This window comes from Gossypium hirsutum, chromosome D05 (assembly GCF_007990345.1).
Source record: "Gossypium hirsutum isolate 1008001.06 chromosome D05, Gossypium_hirsutum_v2.1, whole genome shotgun sequence".
Taxonomy (NCBI): Eukaryota; Viridiplantae; Streptophyta; class Magnoliopsida; order Malvales; family Malvaceae; genus Gossypium; species Gossypium hirsutum.
Window position 1 is genome coordinate 19,338,662 of NC_053441.1, and position 26,072 is coordinate 19,364,733.

At 30.8% G+C, this 26,072-nt stretch overlaps 2 protein-coding genes and 1 long non-coding RNA gene across 4 annotated transcripts; 1 reads left to right on the forward strand and 2 right to left on the reverse strand.

Moving 5' to 3' along the window:
* Window positions 1-3,201: 3,201 nt before the first annotated feature.
* On the reverse strand, window positions 3,202-6,536 carry LOC107905173 (branched-chain-amino-acid aminotransferase 2, chloroplastic). Of its 2 annotated transcripts, none has more exons than XM_016831758.2 (10): window positions 6,266-6,536; window positions 5,568-5,635; window positions 5,090-5,261; window positions 4,575-4,751; window positions 4,334-4,465; window positions 4,156-4,254; window positions 3,915-4,031; window positions 3,725-3,820; window positions 3,539-3,651; window positions 3,202-3,464 (listed from the first exon to the last, which is right to left on the reverse strand). In XM_016831758.2, the coding sequence occupies exons 1-10, from the start codon at window positions 6,332-6,334 to the stop codon at window positions 3,350-3,352; spliced, it is 1,158 nt and encodes a 385-aa protein (XP_016687247.1). In that variant the 5' UTR covers window positions 6,335-6,536; the 3' UTR covers window positions 3,202-3,349. The 2 variants fall into 2 exon arrangements, with proteins under 2 accessions (XP_016687247.1, XP_016687246.1); XM_016831757.2 differs by having other exon boundaries at window positions 5,090-5,285.
* A 7,862-nt stretch (window positions 6,537-14,398) lies between these two features.
* On the reverse strand, window positions 14,399-15,994 carry LOC107903141 (uncharacterized). Its single transcript, XR_001685712.2, has 2 exons — window positions 15,904-15,994; window positions 14,399-15,403 (listed from the first exon to the last, which is right to left on the reverse strand). It is a non-coding gene; the product is annotated as an uncharacterized lncRNA (long non-coding RNA).
* Window positions 15,995-24,255: 8,261 nt separating this feature from the next.
* Window positions 24,256-25,631, forward strand: LOC107905174 (homeobox-leucine zipper protein HAT22). The gene is made up of 3 exons (XM_016831759.2): window positions 24,256-24,857; window positions 24,953-25,032; window positions 25,125-25,631. The coding sequence occupies exons 1-3, from the start codon at window positions 24,429-24,431 to the stop codon at window positions 25,441-25,443; spliced, it is 828 nt and encodes a 275-aa protein (XP_016687248.2). The 5' UTR covers window positions 24,256-24,428; the 3' UTR covers window positions 25,444-25,631.
* Window positions 25,632-26,072: the final 441 nt, after the last annotated feature.

Below are 26,072 nucleotides of genomic sequence, written 5' to 3' on the forward strand. Positions count from 1 at the left end.
CTCAGTCAATCTTCATTTAATGACCAACTAGGGGCATATACATGCATCACATGACTTTTTCAGTGACTAATATACATTAGGGTACCCTCCCACATTTTAAGTCCAAGACTTTAGTCAAGTATTTAACTCTAAAATTATATAATATATACGCCTTTAATGAATTTCTAAATTATTTTTTATTAAATTAAATATATTAGCTAGAAAAATGGTTTTGGGTAAATATATAATAAGTAATAGGAAGTACCTAACCTTTTATATGGTATATAACATATACTATTTTTGTAACCTTCACTAGTTTTTTTTTTACTAAAGAGGTGTGATGTAATGGTTGCTCATTTCACCTTTTAATCATACATCGGGAGTTTGATTCTCACTTATAAAAATAGATTTTATTTTATGATAAGATAAAGGAAATTAATCACTATTACTGACGGTGAATACTCTGATTTTGACAACAAAAAATAACTTTTTTATATGATTTTGATCCATTGTAAAATGATTTTATCATCTTTGATGTAATTCTAGTAATCTTTATGATAAGCTTTGACATAAATTTGAAAATTTTGATAACTTTGGTTTTTATTTTTAAAACCATTTAATATGATTCATTTCTCATTTGTTGTAAGAGAAGCCAATGGATTGACCGCTCGATGCTCAAGGATGGGTTGTTGCCTATTGGATTGGATTTCATAATTTCCCCATTAAGTGAAACTCTTATGTAAGAACTGTCCCTATGCTTTTATCTGTTTTCAATTAATAAAATAAAAATAACCTTTCATTTCATCTATAACCTTCGAAATTGATAAGCCTATTAAAAAGAGATAACACAACTAAAATAGCACACTATAATTTTTATTTTTCTATTCTGATTTTTAATTATTACGTATGGAAATCTTAAAATTGTATATGAATTTTTATCTAATATGTAATTTTATACGTGATATTTTGATTTGATCTAATTTTTAAAATTTATTAACACAATTGTTGATGTAGCACCATTCTATGTTTATATATCGCATAAAAAATAATTATATTTATCAAATATAAAAATAAATTGATGTGTTTATATTTCTTTAAATGTGTATAATTGACTTAAAAATAAAACTGTATGTGTATAATTACACCAAATGTAAATTAATATATTAAATTACACATTAAATTAAAATTCATATATAATTATGAGATTTATCCAATAAGGCAATAACCCAATACCCATTTATAAAATCTAACTCAATTTTCTAAAATCTTATACTTAAAGAAAAGTAGTCAAAATTCATGCAGGTTTAGACAAGGGTAGTGTTTAGAAAGTTACATATAATTGTATTTAGGTGTAATTGTTTTGTTTTGTTTTTGGAGAATGAAGAAGCTAAATACAATTAGCCATGAAGAATCTTATGTTGAATACCAACATTCTCTTATAGGACTTCCAAAGCAATCGATTTGGGGGGGAACTCATGGATTCTCATACCAATAGGATCCTATTGTATAATTAAAAACAATTATATGCAAGAACAATCCTATTGGCTTGAGAATCCAAGAGAGTGACATGTTTGGGTAATCATGATAATTAATAGGTTCCATTGAATTGGGTGTAATTGAAGCACCCTAATTATACTTTCTAATTCCTAAATTTGAGTAATTACACAGGTAATTGCACCTAAATTCAATTTTAAAAATTAATTTTATACAAATTATAAAATTATATTATAATCATGAACATGTATGAGCATTTGAGATGGTTATAACAAAATATTTCTTATATTTTAAATACTAAAAAACTATATTATAAAAATAATTTGTATATTTTATAAAGTTATAAAAAATTATATTGTTTAAATCATAATTTTTTTAAAGTTATGGCCAAAATTTTTATTATAAAAAATAGTTTACATGTTATAAAAGTGTTATAATATATTTATTTATAAAAGGTTATAGACAAGAAGTATGAATATAACTTATTTATGTGTTCATGCTATATATTATAAAAAAATAATATACTTATTCATTAAATGTTATATTATTTTTTTATCATAGCTTATTTAAAAAAATAATTTTATGAAGTTATGACAAAAAAAATTTATATTATTTATAAATAGTGTTACGAAAGTTTTGGACAATTTATAATATTTTTTATAAAATTTATATATTATAAATTTTATATTATTTTTTTACTTAATTTAAGCTTTATAAAAATGATATAACCTATCATAAGTCTTTCTCCAAATTAAGTTTACATAAATTTTTAAAATTAAAGTTATATGTTAGTTGGACTGTGAACCCAAATATTATTAGATCGATGTTAGTTATGCAAATAAAAAAGATTTTCTAGCATTATATCGAGTGTATGATACTATTTGACAGAAGCACCATAAATAGTTCACAAACTCTTTAATATAATATATTCAAGGCTTCAAAATTTGGTTGAGAAGATATTTGTTATTTTAAAAATATATTTTCCATATTAACATCACATTAATATAGCATTAAAAGAAAAGGTTGGATCATACTAATATGTTGCATATTTCATAATATCAATTATAGGTGGAATTTAGATGATCCACACTTCAAAGAACTTCGAATAATACATAGAAAAAAGAAATCTTGATAGTTTTGATAATGCATATTTAAGTTCAGATGATAATAAAGAGCATATATTCAAAATATTGAAGAGGGAATAGCCCAACAAAAATGCAATAGAGCAATTAGATAAAATTCTATATGATATTTGTTTTTCTTGCTATATTTATTAATAATTGTATTATCAACTACTTTTTATACTGACATAATACAAATGACGATTTGATTTTAATTTTTGTTACTTGTTTAGAAATTATTTTTTATCATACTACTATTTTTTAAAAATACAACTTACGTAACTGTGTAACTACAATTTGTACTACTAAACATGAAATAGAAAATTACGATATAATTACACTCTATTAACCAACAGGTTGAGGGAATTTTAATTTTTTATAATTACACTTTTATTCTCTATCCAAACAGACATTTTAAAGGATAGCTAGGTTTAAATAAAAGATTAAATGGCTGGATAATATAATAAGGAAGATCTTGTTTGAGCCCAACTCATAGAAATTGTTACTGTATGTAGCAAGATCAGCCTACTTGAAAAGGCCCAAGCACATCCCTGAGCTTCATTGGGGTTTATCAAGTTATTAAGGTAAATATCTCAAATAGATGCTATTATTATATTTTCCATTTTATTCATATGCAAATTACTAAGTACATATTTGAAATCCAAACCAGTTTTCTTAGTGCCAGTTTAAAAAAAGACCAAATCCCTATTCCCCGTTCATATACAATTCAAGAAGTTATATAATCCTTAGAGTGCTTAATGGATCTCCACCGTCCATCCTTTCTTATCCTCAATGCGACCAGTTTGCAGTCCCACCAGAGTTGTGTACAGTTCTTTCCAGACCAAGCTGCTCTCTGTTTTGAATTCAATTCTGCAAATACACACGGTTTAAATAGATTAACAACACCGACTTCCAGCCTTCCTTTTTCTAATCCTATCAGTTACCTTCTGTTCCGATGTGTAATGCTACCTACAGGAGCAACTCCAACAGCAGTTCCAGTGCAAAAAACTTCATCAGCATCACCCAGGTCATCCACTGGAATTGCCCGTTCTTCAACCTATATAACACATTAGTGATTTAGTTATTGCATTAAAACCTGTCCTTGTCTTATTTGCAGTATTGATAGTCACCTGGTAACCATGATCCCTAGCAATCTCAAGGATGCTTTTTCGAGTTATCCCTTGAAGGATAGTTCCACTTATAGCAGGAGTTGAGATACGATTTCCCTGTAAATGGTCCAACGCGGCTCTTTAGTTATAAGTTTAGCCTGACAAAAAAGTGATAACCGGTAATTAGCCTGAAATCAATATCCAACAATACCTTCACAATAAAAATATTACAAGATGAGACCTCCTCCAGATATTTCCTATTCACGGCATCAAGGTATAGGACATCGGAAAATCCTCTGTCTTTTGCTCTGGCTATTGCTTTCAGAACCTGTAACAATGGCATTAAAAAAATTTATTACCTACCCTTCATCTAGTACAACTTAATAAGAATATAGACAATACAAAATAAAAAATTCAATATTGAAACATTGAAATGTTATTATGTTGCGTACTGGAGCATAGTTCGTGATTGTCTTGACTCCTCCTGCTCCTCCAGGAGAAGCCCGAACAAATTCTTCATCAATATATAAGTTCAGAGGTGCAGTACCCTCCTGAATCCAGGATAATCAGAACATAAACAAGCAGCTTTTATGGAAATCCAAAGCTTGGGAAAAAAATTTTGAAATCCACCTTGAAATAGTTACGGACAGGAGAAGCATAAACGAGGAATGTATATTCAGGGGCAGGTGCCAAACCTAAAATAGGACCTGTTCCCACAAGAAGAGGCCTAACATACAATGACCCTTTTCCTGGAGGAGGAATCTGCACGTAATCATGGAATCAATTCATCAATTTGTAAAAAGAAAATGAAAATCTAATAATTTTCGGGGAAAACTGTGTACAGATATGTGATTTTTTTTTTAAAATTTACCCAACGCTTGTTAGCAAACACAGTTTCTTTCACTGCATCGACAAACTGTTGAATGGAAGGTGAAGGCATGCACATTCTTTCAGCCCCATGCATCATTCGAGTCGCGTTTTGGTCTGGACGGAATAGAAGAATCCGTCCATCTTCTGTCCTGTTTGCTTTCGTGCCTTCATATATGCCCTGGATATAGTTTTTAGAGCCGGATTAATTAGATTATTATGAATCTGACATAACGGGAAAACTTGGTAACCTTAAAAAAAAAACATCTTTGTCCAAATCTTTACTCTTTTGACTTTAGATTTGGATTTGTCTCCAATCTTACGTGTTCAACATGTGCGAAAGGTCCCAAATTAAAGTAATAATAATATAATGGAAAATGTTTGGTAAATGCACTTGTCTCCAAGTCAGCAACGTCAAAAATATTTCATAAATTTCTTCAGTTTGGTTGTCAACTCCACGTTTTTCTTTATTTCTTGCAATGAAATGTTAGGCGAAATAAGGGGGAATGGAGTGCTTGCCTGGCCATAATTTAAGACGCCTGCGGAGGGGCTTATTTCGATATTGGCGTAGCGACTAAGTCGTCCTTCTTTAAAATTATCGTCTTTGGAACATCTCATAACGTACATGTAATCAGTAGGTGTCAAACCAAATCCAAGTTTATCCCAATCCACATCCGCGTACTCATCCTCACTATTTTCAAATTGGATTTTATTACTTTTATAGAAAAAAAATTAGGAAATGGAATAAAATATTCAGTATAGTCGACAATAAGTTAACAATGACCATAATGTTTGAGTATTTTAATAATTTATTCCCTTATCCAAAACATTCATGAACACGACTTCCCACGTGTTTGGGGTGTTTTTTTTTTTTTTTAATTTCTCTCTTTGAAAACCAACGTTAGCATGCACTTTGTAGCTAAAACCAAACACTGCGACCCGAACATTTGACAAGAACTTGTTAAGCTGAAATCATATTTTAGCTCAACTTTGTTACCTGTAAGTGGATGGGTGACGGAGAGAATTAGAAGCTGCCCGAGATGTATAGCCGCTGTAATTTGCAAGCTATATATAGACATGTATAAAAGAAACATATTAGTTGTACTTCTTCAGCCTAAATCCTATGTTTTCATTATTTAAAAAGCTTACTTAGCTTGGACAAAAACCTGTAATACAAAACATACATTGGAGATATCTCATTCTTGTCTTTGAGAAGTTACATCTCAAGAAAACATAGACCAAGTGACTAACATTATATGTTCGAATCATTAGTGAAAACAAGTGGTATTCAGAAACAGTTAAGCTTCTGATTGCTGCCCTATTTCAATCATCGGAATATATATGCATGGTACAGTTATTACAGGTCTAAATTAGACAACTTATCATCTGGGATTAATAAGCCAATAATTAAAGCTTTAGGCATATCCTGGGATAATTAATACAAGATCAAACAAAGTAAAAAAGAAAAAACAAGAGATGTTGTAAAACGCTGAGTTAAAACCAGTAAACAGAAAAAGATTAGAGTAATTGAAATCCAGCAATGAACAAAGCAGAACAATACCAGATAAATACTCTGAAAAGGAAATTTTATAAATGAAAGAAACAACTTTTTTGATCATGCAAGCAAAAGCAGTAAGTAAAAAATGTAGAATATATAAGAACAACAGGCAGTCAAAGGGGATATAAGCAACATACCTTGGATGGAAAAGAAGCAGACCGTAAGGATTGAACCAGGCTGCATATGTAAGAACTCCCTTGAACCATGTTTTTTTGGATGAAGAAGGGGGGAAACCCAGTTGGGTTGTTTTAGGAAACTTCAGAGTAGAAGAGGTGAGGGATAAAGATTTGAATGAGAAAAAAGAACCTAGGGAATTTGATAATCGAGTGGTTCAAGCAAAATGGAGAGACGTTTTTGGGAGTTGGAAAAATAAAGGAAGAAAGCGCCAAATCTAAAGTGACTGGCTCTTACACGGAATTCTCTAAGCTAATCTGACAAATAAAGAAAAAGGGGAAATTTTGCTAAGCTACGTCTCGAGTTGGACTCAGGATATTATTTTTTTAAATGTTATATTCATGTTTTTTTTAGAATTTATTTATTGAAGCGCATGTAAATAAATATTAATAATTTAAATATTGATTGTAATTATTATAAATAAATATTGTTAACTCTTATTTTTCTTAGGTGTTTCAAAGTTTTAGCATTTATTTTTAATTAATTATTATTTAATTATGTTTAAATAAAGTCATTAATATTTATTTATGATTTTTTTACTATTTTTTATTTTAATTAAATGGTGAGGTGTCATGTTATTATTTATCAACGATGCATGAAACTTATGCAATAACCGTGCATCGAATTGTCTCTCATTAAACATTTGATTAATAATATTCTCTCTTTCTCTTATAAAAAAAATATAAAAGTGATTTATGTGCTAATTTCTAATAAAAAAATTACTAAAGACTAAATAAAATTTAAAATATATGAAATTAAACAAATTTAAACATTTTATTTATTTTCAAATATAGATGAATTTAATTAAAATTTAAAATAACTATACTTAAACAAAGCACATTAGTACTAAGAATGATAATGAATATGATTGCTGCATTTTTTGAATTATTTGAATGTGTTTGTTAAATGTAAATTATTTGAGTATTATTATTTAAAATTAAATTTAAATAAAATATTATTATTTGTTGGATATTCAAATTTATAAAAAATTGATTTTGAAATTTTCATTTTTTTGGATATCTAATTTTGCATAAATTTAAATTCAAAATACATTAAAAGTCCTATTTATGTATATAAAATCAAAATTTAAGGTAGTTTCGAATTCGAATTTTCATCCATTATCCAAATAAGTAACATGAATTCGGATAATGAATATCTAAGATATTCATATTTACTCCTCGCAATGAATAATAAATTTAGAATATAAATTTAAAATATGTAAATTTATAAGAAAAAACTAATTGAATATCGATAGATATCTAAAACTGTAATCCAAGTTGATATCTCTAAAGTATCATTCAACAATAAACATTTTCTAATAATAAGAAATAAAAATTAAGATTACTTGAGATTGTTATATCATATTCGATTCCATTATCAAAACCGAGAAAAAAAATTGATATATAAAATCATACATCGCTAATACATGAAATAATAACTTGAAGTGGAAAAGACTTCAACTAGTTTGGTCCTACCTAGAGGTGATCATGGGTTGAGTTACCCGGCCCGACCCGACGACCCGCCTAAAAAATGAGAGGGTTTGAGTAAAAATATAGGCCCGAAATATGAGTTTGGGCAAAAAAACAAAACCCATTTAGAAAATAGGTCAGGCCTCGAGTAAAATTTTTTTGGCCCGGGCTCGACTCGGCCCGACCTGAATTATATATTAAATATATATTTAATATGGGCCGGGCCGGAACGGGCTCGAGCTTAACAATTTTCATTCGGGTCGAACTGGACCCGAGCCTAAAATTTTATCCAAACCCAACCCGACCCGGCCTATAATCACCTCTAGTCCTACCCAATATCCCTTGCAAAATAAAAACGAAGGACCACACTCCATTAGAAGAATAAGCTAAATTAGTTGGAGTCGGCACTCAATCGAACAAGGACAAAAAGAAAATCTATTTATTATAATAAATAATAATAATTAAACTCCTACTACAAATCACCCAACCAAACAACCCTTTAATTTTATAAAAAGCAAATCCATCTCTAATAAAATACAGTCTCAAACCAAACATGGAACAATGTTTACCTCCCACAACTTTACTCTTTTCTATTTATTAGTATCTCCATAAAATCTTTAATTAAATACTTCCCCTAATTATGGTTCAATCAAGATCTCAACATCTACTAAAACCAATCATGTGACAATCTTTTTACTAGAAAACCACAAACCTAAACACAGCCAATCAACACTTGACTAGTAATAAGCTAAATAACCATCCATAGTCGCATTTCAACTTTTTCCTTTCTTTCTTTATCCCTGCTTTAGTTGGTTTCTATTAAGAAAGTGTTTCAATCATTTAGCCTTGTCCTTTGTTTGATATCATCATTTATTTTTGTTGGGACTTGTTCCGATAACTTGCTCAAGTGCTTCTTTCACTCCCATGATCAAATATCTTGTTTAAACAACTCATCGTTTAAACAAGTTGTCCTACAACAGATATTTGGACAAAACTCAAGTTAAATGTTGGTTTTTTACTTGGTCTTTCATGATTGTTTTTTCCATATAACAAATGAGTCTCAAAACATGTCTCGAGGCTTTAATAGGATTGTCTCAAGATTAGCTTGTCAAGTCTCGAGACACTAAGCATATGGATTAAAATATAAGATAAATTTTGTTCTTATAGTCTCAAGACATGTTCATGCTGGTACCTTAAACATTCCTAAACTTTACATCAAATTAAGACCATTAATTAAACACATATAAACACAACCAATCATCATCAAATTATAACTATCAATGCAGCATCATTTAACCAACTAATTCAAATAAACAAACTTATAGAACTAGCATACTTATCTACTAATTAAAGATTAAATTAAATTTAACTTATAAGACCTTATAGGCCAATATACCAAATATACTAAAATGACCGTTTAAGCAATATGCCCAAAACAATCTAGGTACATGCCATTTCAACTTAAACACATTTATACATACAAAAGAGGAAATATTTTGAGCTAAGTTGTTGAGTTGGATGCTTGACCATTATAATCTATGTCTACTCACATTCGATACCTGCATATGGAAACAAACATAATCGTACACAGAGTACTCAATACTCAGTGGTGCTAATATAACTCAAATTCAAACATATTGCATTAAGAATAAACTAAGTATATATAACAAGTATCAATTCCTTTGATAAATACTACTTTAACTCATCGTAACATTTTATAACTTTCTTATTCATTTCACATTTTAATATCAATTTCAATGTTTATTCATTCCCACCCCTATTATTCGACGATAAACATTAGAATGGATACTCAGATTTATTTTATTTGATCATCTTCGGTTGTCCAACAATGAGGACTTTAGAATTTGTATATTTTACCATCCCAGGTTTCTTGTGTAACAACCCTAACCTGTCTCCATCATCGGATTAAGGTTACGGAGTATTACAAGACAAAACAAGACATTTCACTTCATTTCAGAACAATTAAACAAATAATTTATAAACATATATCAAAAAAAATCAATTTATGGTATAAATACACTTAAAGGCCTTAAATCGAGCTCACAGGGCCCTAAAAATAGTTTGGGAACAATCCGAAACTAATTTGAATCAAAATAGAAAAAATATGCAAAAATTAGAAAATTTTGGCCCTAAAAATAGTTTGGGAACAATCCGGAACTAATTTGAATCAAAATAGAAAAAATATGCAAAAATTAGAAAATTTTGGAAACAGGGGTCACACACCCATGTGGAATAGCCCAGGCCGTGTGGCTTCCCCACATGCCTGTGTGGGCAGGCCGTGTAACTAAATGTAACCATGTGTAAAATCCTTCACCTAAAAATTAATAAGACACATGGCCGTATGGAATAGCCCAGGCTATGTGCAATTTAAAAACCTTCTAAAACAAGGCAAACTTTCATCCAACACTTAGGTTCCAAGCCAAATCAAAATAGACCATTTCCATACTTTAAAAACACATTTAAACAAGCCTAAAACATGGCAAAACAATCAACCTAAGTGTATAACCAATGTGCCCTCATTGACACCACAATTCAATTATCAACCTCAATTCACTTGACACATCAACTAATTTGCATTCAAATTCATAAGTTCATATATAAAACTCATGCCAAACTTATCATTTCTTCTTAATCATTCACATTCATTCATACTATGATTCAAACACTTAAATAAGGTTTATATCACATGACCAAAACAACTTTAGATGAACATATTCACACCAAGATTAAAGGCACATACACAAGTAAGCTTATACCAAGCTTAAAACATAACATTTGTAATAAGTATCTAAACTTATACAAAAACACCTATATCATGCTATATAACCCGAAATAAATATATCAAAATCTACCAAAATGTATTTGGATAGTGTGATCTTCAAGTTGATCTGATTGCCCGACTCCACAAAACGTCATCTATAAGGAACAAAAAAGAACACGAGTAAGCTTCACTAGAGCTTAGTAAGTTCAACGGTTAAAACGATAAAGCTTATCGAATTAAATATAACAATTTTAATAACAAGATTAAAAGTCAGAGTCTCCTGTCAACCACAATCCACAACATGTGTGTTTATACATAAACAAGTACGGGATCATTCACTATCAAGCCACAATGTTATCAGGAGATTCATGAATAATCATTCAACAATTCAATAACAAGACATTTAACACAAGAAACATTGTCTGATGAATGATATACGAATATGAGTACACAGTTATCCATCTGAAACACGCCAAACATTCAAACGAGTCAATCCAACCGATAACAAGCCTCGACACCAGCACCAAGGGTCTAGCCCGTAGGCTAACATCCCTCCTATTGTAACAGCCCTATACTCGACCCGATTGTCGAGTCAAGGCATCAGGATGTCACATTCGTTGCCGAAGCGACTACTGAAAATTTCAGATCAATTTATCTTATTATTTAATTAATGTAGATCATTAACTAATTTTAGTAATAATTGAATTTACGATAGAACTAATTATGAGTTGAAGGACCTCATTAAAACATCCACAATTGATCAAAAGCCAAATTGTAAAGTTCATAAAGATTTTTGAACTATCGTTGCAACGTTGGGGGTTTCCACGTCGTGACATGACGAACTTGTCATCGTGACGTCGTCTCCATTTCCTACAAGTTCCACGCTTTATTTTTATTTATTTATTTTACATTACCTGAACCGTATTTAGATGTCATAACCACCACTTCATTTTACATAGTATCCACTTACATATATTTCTAATCTCAAGTCCTCATAAAAACATGATATTCAATTAAATATAACAAAGTTTATAAAATTAACACAAATATTAAAATTTTACAAATAAGACCATTGGAGGACTTGCACTTGCAAAATTAGTTTACCCACTTTATGTACATTTCATATTTATTTCTAAATTGTGCCAATCAATTTAATTCTTCATAAAGTTTTAACAAATAATTCACATCAATTAACAATTATTCACTTATTATGTTATCAATTCGTTTAAACATACTCATATGTATCAATCATTCCATCACCTACAACCATTTCAAAACATTTCAAATTCATCTACTATATATATATTCATATATTTTTGTCCTCCTCCTCTCCATTCCACATCCTTTATGTGTATATTTGTTAGAATCTTTAACTTTTAGTATATAACATGCTTATATGTAACATTATATATAATTTCACTATTTACTTATGTGTTCATATCAAAGCTGTCCACTTGAGTCATAGTCACCAAATTATTTATATCTCGAGCTATAGAATTCGAAATTAAGATCCGCTTGATGTTTTTGAAACTAGACTCAAATATATTTTTACCATAAAAATTTCAGAATTTATGACTTATCCAATAAGTACAATAAATTCTTCAAATTTGTCCCTATTCTGCTATTTGACAGCTTCGACCTTTCTTTACTAAAAATTAATTATCTCTTAGTAAGGGGTTTGGATGATGTTTCCGTTTGTTTCTCTTGAAAATAGGCTCATTGGGAATTTAAAAATATAAATTTAAATCCATAATTATTTTTTAAAATTTTTGATGATTTTCCAAAGTCAGAACAGGGGAACCCCAAAATCAATCTGACATTGCCTCACAAAAATTCATATATCTCATAATATGAAATTTTTTTGCTTACACCGTTTCTTCTATTTAAACTAGACTCAATAGGCTTTAATTTCATACTTTAATTAAACCTCTAATTCAAATTCTATAATTTTTTGGTGAATTTTCAAAGTTAGACTACTACAGCTGTCCAAATTTGTTTTAGTGCAAAATGTTGATAACCAAGTTTATAATACCCTCATTTCCATTCTCTACAATATTTCCCATCACTTCCTCTTATTTCCCTTCACTAACATATCAAGAACATAAAACCTTATATAAGAAAACTTTACTTTAATATCATTTTCATGCTTTTTCAATAATATCAAACTTAAAAATATATTGAAATCTTGATGTTCTTACCTTGTCCTATTGATTTCAATCTTTAACTTGATTTTCGATTTCTTCCAACTTCCATTTTCTTGAATTCAAGGTGATTTTATTGTTCTCCATAGTCTCCTTATCACTTTTCTCTCTTGGTGATTATGAAAATTTCTTGAAATTCTTGGTGAAAATGGTGGATTTTTTTGTGGAAGGACCAAATTGTAAAGACAACAAAGTTTTCTTCTTCTCTCCTCCTCACTCACGTTGGAAAGATGGGAGGATCCTCTCTTCTTCTTCTTTTTTCATCTTCCTCTCCTTTTATACTAACTATTTATAATAAAATATTTATAAAATATATCATTAAAATATTAATAAAGTAATATTTATCTAATTAAATAATTATAAAATATCATCAAAATATCTCCAGCATCATCATTGCATTCTAGAGTTCTCTCTTTCTAATTGACCATTTTGCCCTTTATGATCTTTTAAAACTTCATCCTTCAATCATCACTTAATTTGGTAAAATTACGATTTAGTCCCTCATAATTCTTTACCTATTCAATTTGGTCCCTGCATGCCAATTCCATATCATAGTAAATTGGATTATTTTCACTTTTGGTCCTTCAACTTCCTTATTTTTACACTTTGATCCCTTAAATTTTGAATATTTACACTTGAGCCAAAAACTTTTCACATATTTATGATTTAGACCTTACTTTAAATCAATATACTGAAACCTACTTCTTAATTATTATTATTACTTTTAGTACTCCTCAATATTCTCTTTTATTATCTTTATATCATTTTCTTATTTTATCTAGAAATTAATTATACATCATGTCATGCTTCTTGATTTAACTCTCTTTTGATGTCTTGCAACTTTTATTTTCTTTGATCTTATACCTTATTTCACAAAAATGTTATATCATATTATTTACGACCAAGGAAATTTTGAGGATGTTACACCTATAATACGCCTCGGCACCAAGTGCTAAGCCTGAAGGCTTTACATCCGCCCCTTGTAACACGCTAGAAACACTGTAAATATAACACTATAGTTCGCAACAAATGCTAGGCTTCGATATATTTAGTGAACAGGAAATAAACAGAAATTGTCATCTTATCTCAAACTGATCCCGAACAGTATGCCAGTCTTATTCTATCCTGTGTTCACCTGGCTCAGAAGTTGTTTTTGTAAAACACTGATCCAAGCAATTTATTACCTCAATTCATATTAAACTAACAGTAAAACATTTATTTCAACATTCAACATTCAGTACATCATTCAATTTATATTGCAATTCATATCAAAATAAATCGAACGAACTTACCACGACTAAACTGCATTAATGGCAGAGATTCAGGGACTATTTCCCTTTTTCTCGGTTATCTACTTGTTCTTGATATATGATATAATTTATTTTAATTATTAGCCTCAATTTCATATACTATTCAATTTATTACATATAACTTCCTATTTACAATTTTGCACATTAAACCCCAACCATTTACATTTTATTCAATTTGGTCTTTAAGACGAAAACAAGCTTATTTCACATTATTAAACTTTAAACCCAAAGAACCCAATTTAAACCAGTCTAAAACATCCCCTTAATTTCTAAATTTTTCAAGAAAAACCATATCTATTTAAATTTATTTTCAATTTAATCCCTAGACATGAAATTTACTAAAAATCTCTTTATAATTTATTCTCATCCAACAATCAAGCTTTCAATAAAATCACATAATATCAAAAATACTCAAAACATCAATAATAATTTTTTAAACGTTTAACGGTTATACAAATTAGTTCTTAAACTAGTTAGATATCAATACAACAATTACAAAAATATAAAATTCATGAAAAACGAACCAAGAAAACACTTACATGCAAGCAGAACTCAAACCAAAACTTCCCCAATTCTTCCCATGGAGGTTCGGCCAACATAAAGAAGAAATGAAAAAGATGACACCATTTTACGCTTTCTATTGTTTTAATTTTTAACTTAATTACAAAAATGTCATTATCACATTTTTTTTAAATCCATTTCCATTTACCTGCCATCCACTAACATCAAATAAGGTTTAATTACCTTGTAAGACCCTCACTTCATGTTTAAATATCCATTTAACACATAATCTATTAATGACTTACTTTTGTAACTTTTACAATTTAATCCTTTTTACTTAATTAACTATCTAAACATTTAAATATCTTAACCAAAATTTAATACGACACTAATGACCTCGTAAATATTAAATAATCAATATTTACAAACTGACACATCAGAATTTGTGGTCTCGAAACTACTGTTTCGACACCACTGAAAAACAGATTGTTACACCTTGGCAACGATGACTTTTACTATTTGTCTGTACTGTTCATTCTATCATCCCATATTGCCCAACAACGGTAGCTAGTAAATCATTATATCGATGACACTATGACATGCCAACTATACCTAAACTACGTCTAACATCGTTTAACAATGCATTAACATCATAATCACATTTGTAACACATATCATCATAATATAAAGTCTCAACAATTTATATACATAGCAAACACAATTTCGAATGGTTATCTCATATTGCAAATATCACCAATCGGATCCATTATCGAAAGTTTATATGGTTTTCACTTTGTCTCGAAACGGTCCTACATCGTCTTTAGCTATGAAAGTAAACCTGAATACAAAAATTCATTAATCACACGATTCAAACATAATTTGCTGTAATTTAAACATGAATGCATTTATTACAATTTAGTCATTTGAATTCCTAATGTCTAAAATGCTCGTACGTCGTGATCTACTTGATTGAATTTAAAATTAACTTCATAACTATAGTACAGGGACCTCATGATACTATTAGCTATCATTTAACCTCAAAGTTTCTACCCTTTACAAATAAGTCCTTAAACAGTACACAATTTATAAAATAATTCAAGCTTAATTCAAGATTAAATTGCTACCTTCTGCTATGTTTTTATCATGTAATTATATAAATAAATTCATCTCAGTCATGCATGAGCTTAAGCTTTAACATGCATCCAAATTTTCTTTAAGCATTCAATAAGGATAATTTAATTAACTCTCTTGAATCCTCAAATCCTATACATGGGGTTTATTTACCATGATTCATATATATTAGAAATTTATATAAAAACTAAACAAATTCAGACTTACATGGCAAGTGGGAGAGACGACAACTTGAGAAGAAAAGAAACAAAGTTTGCTTCCTCCTTACTTAGCTAATCGGTGGAGAAATGAAAGAGATGAAGATATGTTTTAATCTTCTCTCTCCCACTATTGTATAATAATGGTAGTTGACTTAATTAACAAAATAAAAATCAATGGCTAAGATGCGATCATAAATCTGTTAGTAGAATTCAAGGGAGGAGATCAGCTATCTCCACTAATTCATTTTCTTAATGGTAAAATTACATAGTAAACCATGGATCAATTGCATGTTAAGGACTTGTTCTAAGCTTCAACCCAATTTTTTTTTTATTTTACTATTTATTTATTGCAGTACTCCTTCTGCCATAAAGCCGCTGTATTCCTGAAAATAGTATTTATTGGCTTCAACATTGTTCGCACTAGGATGGTTTAGATTGTACCTAAACAAGAGAAACAGAAGTGCACCAGGGAAGCATTAGAATAAGCAAGGAAAATTTATAAGTTATAAATAAAAGAATGTAGTGGCTAAAATTATAATTATTGTATAATAATGACTTAGTAGGTGGAAAATCTAAATTTACAACAAAGTCTACGTGGGTTTTCCATTACCTATTTTAACGAGAACGATAAAAATGAACATATTTGGGGGCTTAAAATGAAATTTTATTAAAATTGGACAATCAATTATGTAGTTTACTAAAAAATATATGTACTATTTCCATAATTTAGCATCCAGTTCGCGTTGACCCCTTCCTCCTCTTTTCATTCATGAAAATGACGAGTCGTCAACAAGAATAATACCTTGAATCTTTAGGAGAACATCGTAACCATGATTGAAATTTATCAGTCGCTACATTATTGGGCTGAATTGGTGATAATGGGCTCAACCCACATTTAATTATTAAGTTTACTTCAGAAAAAAGAAAAAGTTAGCATACTGGTCAAGCAAGATTTTTGAGTTCAATTCAAAAAACAGTATTTATTGACCAAGCAAATAGCTCGAGCTTAGTAACATGTTTTTATATTTTTAAGTTGTATTATTATCCTTGATATTATTAATCCTAAGTTCGAGCTCAAATTTTGAGTATGAAAATGGGTAAATGAGCTTAAATAAAATCAATGCTCGAGTAGCTCAATTATAGCTTGAGTCGAACTTGAGTTTAAAAATAGATATTTGATCAAACTCCAAATTTCGAGTTGAGCATGAGTTCAAGCTCAAGCTGGACAATATTCGAATTCGACTTAGCTCGATTACACCCCTAATCCCGCTGGTGAAATCCATCTTTAGAATTCATATAACCAATTGTGATTAGACCGGATTCAATTGAACTAAAACTTTTTTGGTAAAAAGACCTCTCCAATTTCTCTCTATTTCAAAATTGAGCAAGTTGATCCTCTAAAAAAACTTGAAACAATTTAATCCTTGTCAATTTTGAAAGTGAGCAACTAAAGACAATTAATCATGGTGTTAATGTCTTCCGTCAATTTTACATAATTTTGATTGTTATAATAACAAATTTAGCTTTCGATGTTTATATATTTTGTTATTTTGGTCTTAATTCTAAAAGTTTCAACAAATTCAGCCTCAACATTTACACAAATATTCCGAGATAAATTTATTAAATTAGGACCAAATCGACAAAATGTGTAAATTTTAATGGCTAAATTTATTATTATATCAATCAAAATCATGTACAATTAGTGAAAAACATTAATGTCATAATTAAATATTTTAGTTGTTCACTTTTAAAATTGACAAAGATTAATTTCTCTAACTTATTTGAGAAAGACTAATTTACTCGATTTTAAAATTAAGAGAGACCGAAGAATTTTTGTTATTCATAATTATTTACATAAGCCAAAGAAAAAACAAGCCTGGAACAATTGTAAACCACACCGATATGACAGCAATAATCAGAATAGATTCATGTCAAGGCTGTTGATAAACTTGGGCTTGCTCTTTTTCTTCACTAGCATATAATGGGCTTCGTTTCAGGCCTTCAAAGCTTTTCTCACTTTGCGAGCACCGACAAACCGCTCCCTTTTTCAGAGCTCGTGTCAATCAAATTTTGTCTCGTACTTCCTTCTACAAAATTTAATGCATAAAACACAGGAAGAAGCAAAGGCAGAATATTTCCTTCTTGCGCCGGACAACCCCATATGGAACACAATGTTCTTTCTCCAATCTATTGGGGCCACCATCCAATAATTTTACTCCCTTTGAACCTGATTGCTTCCTTGCCTTCATCTTTTTTACCATGCCTTTTGGAGTCGATAACATGTTTGAATACTCCTCTTCCGGTAGTTCAAATATAGCTCCAAAAAGTACCCTAAAGCTCCTTTCTTGTGTAATAATAACCCAATACTCCATGACAAGGTCCCAATGGTGTGCCCTTCAGGAGCAGAGGCTGTGATGAGGTGATTATCACCTCCCATTTGAAACACAAGCATGTTGTTGGCCAAACTTGAAAATCAACTGCCACAAATATAGAAAAGGAAAAAGAGTAAACAAGAGATCCAAGGCAAGGGAAGTGGGGTAGGCCAACCATCTGCTTTTAGGAAAGTCGGTGCCTTGATCATGCTCTCATCTAATGGAAGTCCATAAGGATTATATATATGCTTATGTTGCACTGAGTAGGCTTCTCTTTGTCCCGTTGTCCCATAAATACCTCTCATCGAACTCTTATGACATCACAGGCCACGTTACCCCTCAAAAAATATATACCAACACGCTTAAGTTTCTTGCGATCATCTCAACACCAGAAACCATAAGTTTCTTTATTGTCACTAATGGGTGGGCAAATGTTTAACATAAAAAGAATCTGCTCCACTGGTGTCGTGCTTTCAACGATCAATGTTGAGGACTTTTTTTAATATAAATGAAAAGGCTTAGATGCCAATAATAAGGGTAAATTACATCTATCATCATTTTAAGATAGGATTTATCGATCACTTTAAAAAAAAATTTTAATTTAATCATTTTAAATAAGATAATTATACGAGTTAGCCATTACTATTAAAATTTATGTTTTCTTTTAACTAATTGTTGACTTGACACATTGAATAATTAATACATGACATTTTTTGTTGACTTTTAACTAAAGTTTGAGGTCTCCTTATAATTAGACCAAAATTTTTTCCTAAACATTATACAACTTTATATAGAGGTCCTTGTAGATAATCCTAATAATAATAATGGTTAAAGTGCAGTGTAGGTAGTGATAACGTAGATTGCAATCAATAAAGGGCAAGTTGTAGTGGAAAAGCAGACAAAATTGATGAGTTCCTTGATATGGACGGTTGGTATGGTATGGGAATGAATGATGAAAGAAAAAGAGAAAAGAAAAGAGGGGAGTAGAAATTGGAAAAGCCAAGCAAAGAGCACAACGCCTGGTTATCACTGGTGGGCTAAGCCTGATAGCGCGGAACACATTTTTGAAACCTTATCTCCAACACCACCACCCCCTTGGCCCCTTCTATCATTTGCCTACCTAATAGCTATAGCTTAGCTACTCCTTTTTGGTTCCCACAAATCATGATATCCTTTTAGAATCGAATGCTCCATCCCCATCTTTGCCAAATCACTTCTAGCCGCCAGTCCTACTTGTCATTCCTCTCCTCTCGCCACCTGGATTCCCCATTTCAAAACTATCCTATTTGTATTTTTCTGTCATGTGTGAACCAAGAACGAGGATCCTTTGGTTTTAAGCTACGTTTTCCCATTTGTCTTTCAGATTAAAATGGTTGATGGAAAATATGGGTTAATTACATCAAATATTCTCAAATTATATATTATTTAATTTTTATCATATTAATTGTGTTTTTGGTAATTTAATTATTGGCTCAAGTTTTAATGTTAATTCACATATAACATGGAGTATATTTAAAATATATAAATAAAATTATAACTACTTATAAATTATTTACATGAACAACTTGGATCTAACGAATTAAAAAAAGATAGTTATCCTAAATTTTATTGACACTCTCTTTTTTTAATATATCAAATTAAATTATTCATATGATTCAATATCTAAATAGACAACTAAGCCAATAAAATGATCTAATTGATATGATAAACAATATTTTAAGAACTCAACTAAAAACTAATTTAAAATATGAATTAAAAACATTAGATGCAATTAACCCCAAAAGTAATTATCCGCACACTTGTGAATCTAATTTCAATCCTGGTACCAAGTTTAATTTTAAAAAATTAATAAAATTTCATACCATATTCTTCCACTGTTTCAAAGTCAATAGTTCATCCATTTCTATTCACATTCAGTAAAGGTCAGATTGAGATTCGATTCTATAAACTTTTTTATGCTCAAGCTTCTTCTTTTTTTTATATAAATGTAAATTTATTAATTCATTCAATGAATGGAACCATACAATTCAGGAAAAAAAATAATAAACACTCATCGTAGATGGTGAAGAACAAGCTCCATCAACACAACAAAGTCTTTAGTCTTAACATCAACAGAACATCATGACACATTGATAATTGGCTTTGTCACAACTCAAGTACCACATATCTGGAGTGATTGCAAGCACTTAATACAATAATAAAATTAACCCCGGATGGTCCAAAGCTGCGAGCAAAAAATCGAAAAAAGAATAGAGCATTCACCAAACTAGAGAAGACGACAACAAAACCATCCCTAAAATCATTTGTAAAACTAATGTTACATGCATAAGTAAGACTAAAAAATGTGCTACAAGAGAAAAAAAATTTTAAAACTGAAAACTTATTAAATAATGGAAAAACAAAAAATATATATAAAACTTAACACAACATGGTCCAAATCGAATTGTGAAATCATTTATTATTTTAAAATACTCTCAAAACAGTACTCGAGCCTATTTTTAGATTGACTCGGCCTGTCCAAAAATTCGATTTTACTATTCAAATACTTTTATAATTAATTTTAAATTTAATTTTTTATTATTTAAATAAAATTAAGGCGAAAACTAAATCAGATTGGATATATGAAACGTAGATGTCTAAGGGCTAGTTTGGATGGGCGGTGTGTTTACCTCCGGTGAGGTTAAAAACAGCGGTGGCGGTGAGATTAGTTACTGTAGCGGTGAGATTGGATACTGTAGCGGTCAGATTAGAAACAATGGTGGAGTGTGTGTTTGGATTCAAACGCAGCTGTAGCGGTGAGGTGAGAATAAAAAATGACTATTAAAGACATCATATTAGAATTGATATATAATAGAAGTTTTTTAAATTATTTTACTTTTTTTAAAATTATTAAAATATGTGAATTTTGTTATAATTCAAATAACTTAATAATTATTTTTATAACTTTTTGAAATTGAGTGACCAAAACGTAAATTTAATAATAGTTTAGTGGCCTTGAATGTATTTACCCTAAAAACTCATTTTGCAAGATATGGAATACAGTGAACCAATTCCAACTCCTACTTCTTCTTCTCCATCCCTTTCTCCCAATTCTTCGATCTCTTCGAACTCACCACCTTCTCCACCGTTGTCGCTGCCACTGGTGGTTATTAGCCCATGTGCCGCTTGCAAAATTTTGAGGAGAAGGTGTGCTGACAAATGTGTGTTGGCACCTTATTTTCCTCCTACTGAACCAGCCAAGTTCGCCATTGCTCATCTTGTCTTTGGTGCTAGCAACATCATCAAGTTCTTGCAGGTGGTTTTATGGTCCTTCCTACAACTAAATAATATTCCTTGTCATGTTTTATCCCTATTGGAAATGATAATAAGGTTAATTTTGTTTGCTACAGTGTCAACAGCTCAGCTTAGCCTTCCACTGCTGCTGATTTCTCCAGCTGAAAATCAGCTGACCAGCGTGGTGGAAAAGAAACCTCACTGCACTGACAGTCTAAACTAAATAACACAGCAGTGAGTTTGGCACCATATTTTCCATGTAAACACACCTCACTGCCTTTAAACCTCAATCCAAAGGAAGCCTAAGTGAGTAAGATAGAAACTTGGTTACGAAGGCTTGGATAAACGCCTTTTATCTTAATGCTTGCTAAAATGCTTTTTCATGACCTAATTAGCATATACACCAATGAGGTCCATGTCTCCACAACTATTTCTATAACTTTCCCCTTATTCACTTTATAAAATATATTCGACGATTAGATGTCTCATCAATCAAAAACTTTCTCCCGACCCCACAAAGTAATGGATGCATTCCACATATGGATTCGTCGGTGGACTAACCCTACCATTCTTATGCTTATATCCTTTTTCCCATCACCCATATATAAGATTTTGTATTTGTTTGTCATATATACCACAAATATGATTTAAATTCAGTGAAAATAATTATTTATATAATAAATATATTAAAATGATTATATTTCTTCCGTTCAAATATTTTCATATAATAGTTTTTCTTTTTTTAAAAAAATTATATTAAAAACTCTAATGTGTATTTATTATTTTATAAAATATTAAATATTTAGTAGTTTTTTGAAATGTTGAGATTCGATTAATAAATGGCACCAACTCATTCATAAATATATATTTACTTTAAATTTTATGTACCTCCTTTTTTTTTTGGTTTAAAAAAGAGTAGTAGAGACTACTACATAGCAATTAGTCTAGTAGTAGATAAATTGTTAAAATCTTCATGCAGTGCATTCAGAGCAAAATCAGGGGGTTGAGACCAACAATGAATGTCAATGCACATTCTTTCTGTAGCCTTTGCTAAAAAAATTACATTCTTGATGCACATGTTTTAAGTTGATATCCCAATCACGGCTCAACAAATCTCGAATCCATGTATCTCTATTATTTGTTTTTATGTTTAAATATATTAATTAAAAACATTGTAATTCAAAAGGGGAGGATTTGAAGTTGGGCAAAATTCATATTAATGGGTTTGGGGAAAACCCTTTAATATATAGCTTAGTGCCTATCCACCCTTTTTTTTTTTTGTGCCTAAACCACTTGGTGAAAAGATTCAAGACCGAATGGCATAAAAAAATCATATTAATCCTTGCATCTCCTCTTTATCTAAAAGGATATTAATGTTAATATAATCATGTGTAGTCTTGAAAATAAAACTATATGAATTAGTTGGAAACTCAAGAATGGGTGCTAGTAGTGGATCATCTTTCACATTTGGTATCTACAATATTAATGTTGAATGATATGATGAAGAGAGGCCCTGGACTTTGCCTTTTATACCTGGTGCAGAATGGCTTTCCCCCGATAGATGACATTTGTGGGATAAATCCAATTAAAAATGTCAATAGTACTCCATTAATTGTGCATTGAAATCTTAAAATTTTTAGGTAAGTTAAGATTGTTTTACTAAAGTTGTGCTTGCGTAAGCATTCATAAAATGTTATTTATTATCTGTTTTGGAAATAAAAAAAAATTGTTTTTTCTCTTTCAGAATCGATTTTGAATTCCTTCATTTCTCGAAAATTTATTGATTCCATTTTGACTAACCAAAAATTGAACAAGTCTCACGTTTTTTAAACAACTCTTTTCTTTTTAATATCAAAATCCTCTTTGCTGAAGCAAAATCAACCATTTGTTGTGCTGACAGAGGATAGGAAATTGTTAAATTGGTAGGGAAAAGAAATGAGCAAAACCCACAACATTAAATTTCCCCTTTATAACATTCGATTCGTTTTTCCCCATCGGCAAAGCTTTGTTGGAGTCCGACCACTTTACAAGAAAATCATAAGCTTGTCTATTGGTTCATTTCTTATACATAAATCCCAACTTGCCTGCTTATGTCGTCCGGAAGGTTATAGGAATTTAGGGCAAGTTTTACAAGAGTGTATTTATCTTGTTAAAGAAGAAAAGCATAAAATAGTGGGGGACATTTGGGTGGTCTGCGACTAGGTATACACTCAACCCATGATGAAATGTTGTCTGCTCTCATTTATCTCTCACTAATATCAACATCATTGTTTGTAATTGACAATAATTGTTTAGCTATCTCACCCCTTTAATTCATCACCGCCCCTTGGCTGTTAACTTGTATAATCTATTTTTAAAAGGTCCTAACTTTTATTTTTATTATAATCAAGGATTATTATGTTTTAATTTATACAAAAATCAGTTAGAAAGGTAATAAAAATAAATCTAAAGTGTGCAAAGGTGTGGGTTTGAAGTGAAAGAAGCAGAAGAAAAGTTGAAAAGAAGAAGAGGAATTTCATTCTCCTTTTATGTGCTGTTGTGTACATCCCCACTTTCCATGTGATTCCACGTATACAATCCATTGTATTGCACTTTATACACTGTATTCATGACTCTGAATGGTCAACCTATGAAAACAAAACCGAGATGGGGGGTATTTTTCATCACTTCGCAACCGGATTCGTTAGTCCTTTCATTATTTCCTTTTTCCTTTTTCCTTTTTCCTTTTCATTAATAATTTGTCCCCATTAACACTCCACCACACCCTCTATTTCTCTCTAAAAAACCCCCTTTTTTTTGGCCTCCTTAACATCAAGATTCTCTGCTAGTTATCAATATTGAGCTACGTTTTAATCTTCTTTTTCTTTTCTTTTTTTAAGAAAAAGCAATGGGACTCGACGATATCTGCAACACTGGCCTTTGCCTTGGTCTAGGCATAGGCTGCCTTGTTAAGCAAGAAAACATTTCCCAATCGGATCATCACCAACAAAAGAAGAAGAAACCGTTCCTCAAACACGATCAGCTTTTTCCATCTCTTTCCTTAGGCCCATCTCATGACGTGCATGGCCATGGCGAGTCCATTGATTTGCACCAACGTCAAGCCTCTTCCCTCAGTCTCAGTGCGGTGTCTTCGTTTTCCAACTCCAGCGTTAAGAGGGAGAGGGATTTCGGTGGTGAAGAGGTGGAGTTGGAGAGGGTTTGTTCGAGGGTCAGTGATGAAGATGAAGAGGGCAGCCCCAGAAAGAAACTTAGGCTCACCAAAGAACAATCCGGCGTTTTAGAAGACAGCTTCAAAGAACACAGCACTCTAAACCCAGTAAACCACCGCTTACTCGTTATAAAACTTATATATTTGCATATATGACTTGTGTTGTCTTATTTGATACCATTATCCTTTCTTATGTTAAACAGAAACAAAAGCAAGCTTTAGCCGAACAGCTGAATCTAAGGCCACGCCAAGTGGAAGTATGGTTCCAGAATAGAAGAGCCAGGTTTCTTTACTTACCATATATAATTAATTAATAGACATTAGATCTTATCATAATTTTTTTTTGGTAAAACTTTTTTGCCTAATTGTATATAGGACAAAGCTGAAACAGACTGAAGTGGATTGTGAGTTATTGAAGAAATGCTGTGAAACACTAAAAGAAGAGAACAAGAGGCTTCACAAGGAACTGCAAGAGCTTAAATCATTGAAACTAACAGCATCGTATTATATGCATCTGCCGGCAGCCACCCTCACCTTGTGCCCTTCTTGTGAAAGGGTCGACAATGGGGTGAAGCCCCTTCGACGTCGAGCCCTTTTACGATGGGGAAGAAATCTCACTTCTTCAGTTCCTTCACTCACCCATCTGCAGCCTGCTAGACAACTTGTTGAGACCATAATGATCTGTACGAAGTAATTAAAACCTTACTAGACTTTGTATCTATATATTTCTTTTATAACTTGAATATTTTGTACATACTAAGCAAAAACTGAGAAAGTTTTTGACTAGTTACGATCTTAAGTGACTATGATTCATTGAAGTTAGGGTATATATTGTACTACGCATATATAGAGAAATGGAAAATTTATTTCCTTTTAAATGTAGTCGCGGTGGGACGTTCGTATTAGTTGATATTTTCTTAAATCTTCAAACACAAGCAATATAATGATCTTCTCAGTTTTGCTCCCTCATTGGGGGTATAAGCGTTACAATTTTCTATAGCTTTTTGCGAGGAAGAAACTCAATTGCCTTTGGTTGCTTAATGACCAAGAAAGAGAAACATAGAAGAAATGCAAGGACGAGCAATTTGCTCATAAACCCTTCTTTTGATTGGTTTAGATAAAGGGAATTTGGATCTGGAATCTTTTTTTTTTCTCATTTTGTTTGTAATAAATGTGATTACAATTGGATTACCTCGGTCACAAAAGAAAAAGAAAAAGGAGCTTTGTTCGTAGATTAGCTTACAAAGTAATTAATTTGAACAAGACTTTAATACAGATTAGGCTAATCATTCGCATGTACATACATACATTCCACATGTGGAT

What these genes read in the sequence shown, in the direction of transcription:
- LOC107905173 (XM_016831757.2), bottom strand. Translation starts at nt 6,334, where the DNA reads ATGGTTCAAGGGAGTTCTTACATATGCAGCCTGGTTCAATCCTTACGG. An exon ending in CTGCTTCTTTTCCATCCAAG is followed by an intron (nt 5,636 to 6,265) that starts GTATGTTGCTTA and finishes GTCTATATATAG; the next exon opens with CTTGCAAATTACAGCGGCTA. An exon ending in CTAGGGATCATGGTTACCAG is followed by an intron (nt 3,652 to 3,724) that starts GTGACTATCAAT and finishes TGTGTTATATAG; the next exon opens with GTTGAAGAACGGGCAATTCC.
- LOC107905174 (XM_016831759.2), top strand. Translation starts at nt 24,429, where the DNA reads ATGGGACTCGACGATATCTGCAACACTGGCCTTTGCCTTGGTCTAGGC. An exon ending in AACACAGCACTCTAAACCCA is followed by an intron (nt 24,858 to 24,952) that starts GTAAACCACCGC and finishes TATGTTAAACAG; the next exon opens with AAACAAAAGCAAGCTTTAGC. An exon ending in TTCCAGAATAGAAGAGCCAG is followed by an intron (nt 25,033 to 25,124) that starts GTTTCTTTACTT and finishes AATTGTATATAG; the next exon opens with GACAAAGCTGAAACAGACTG.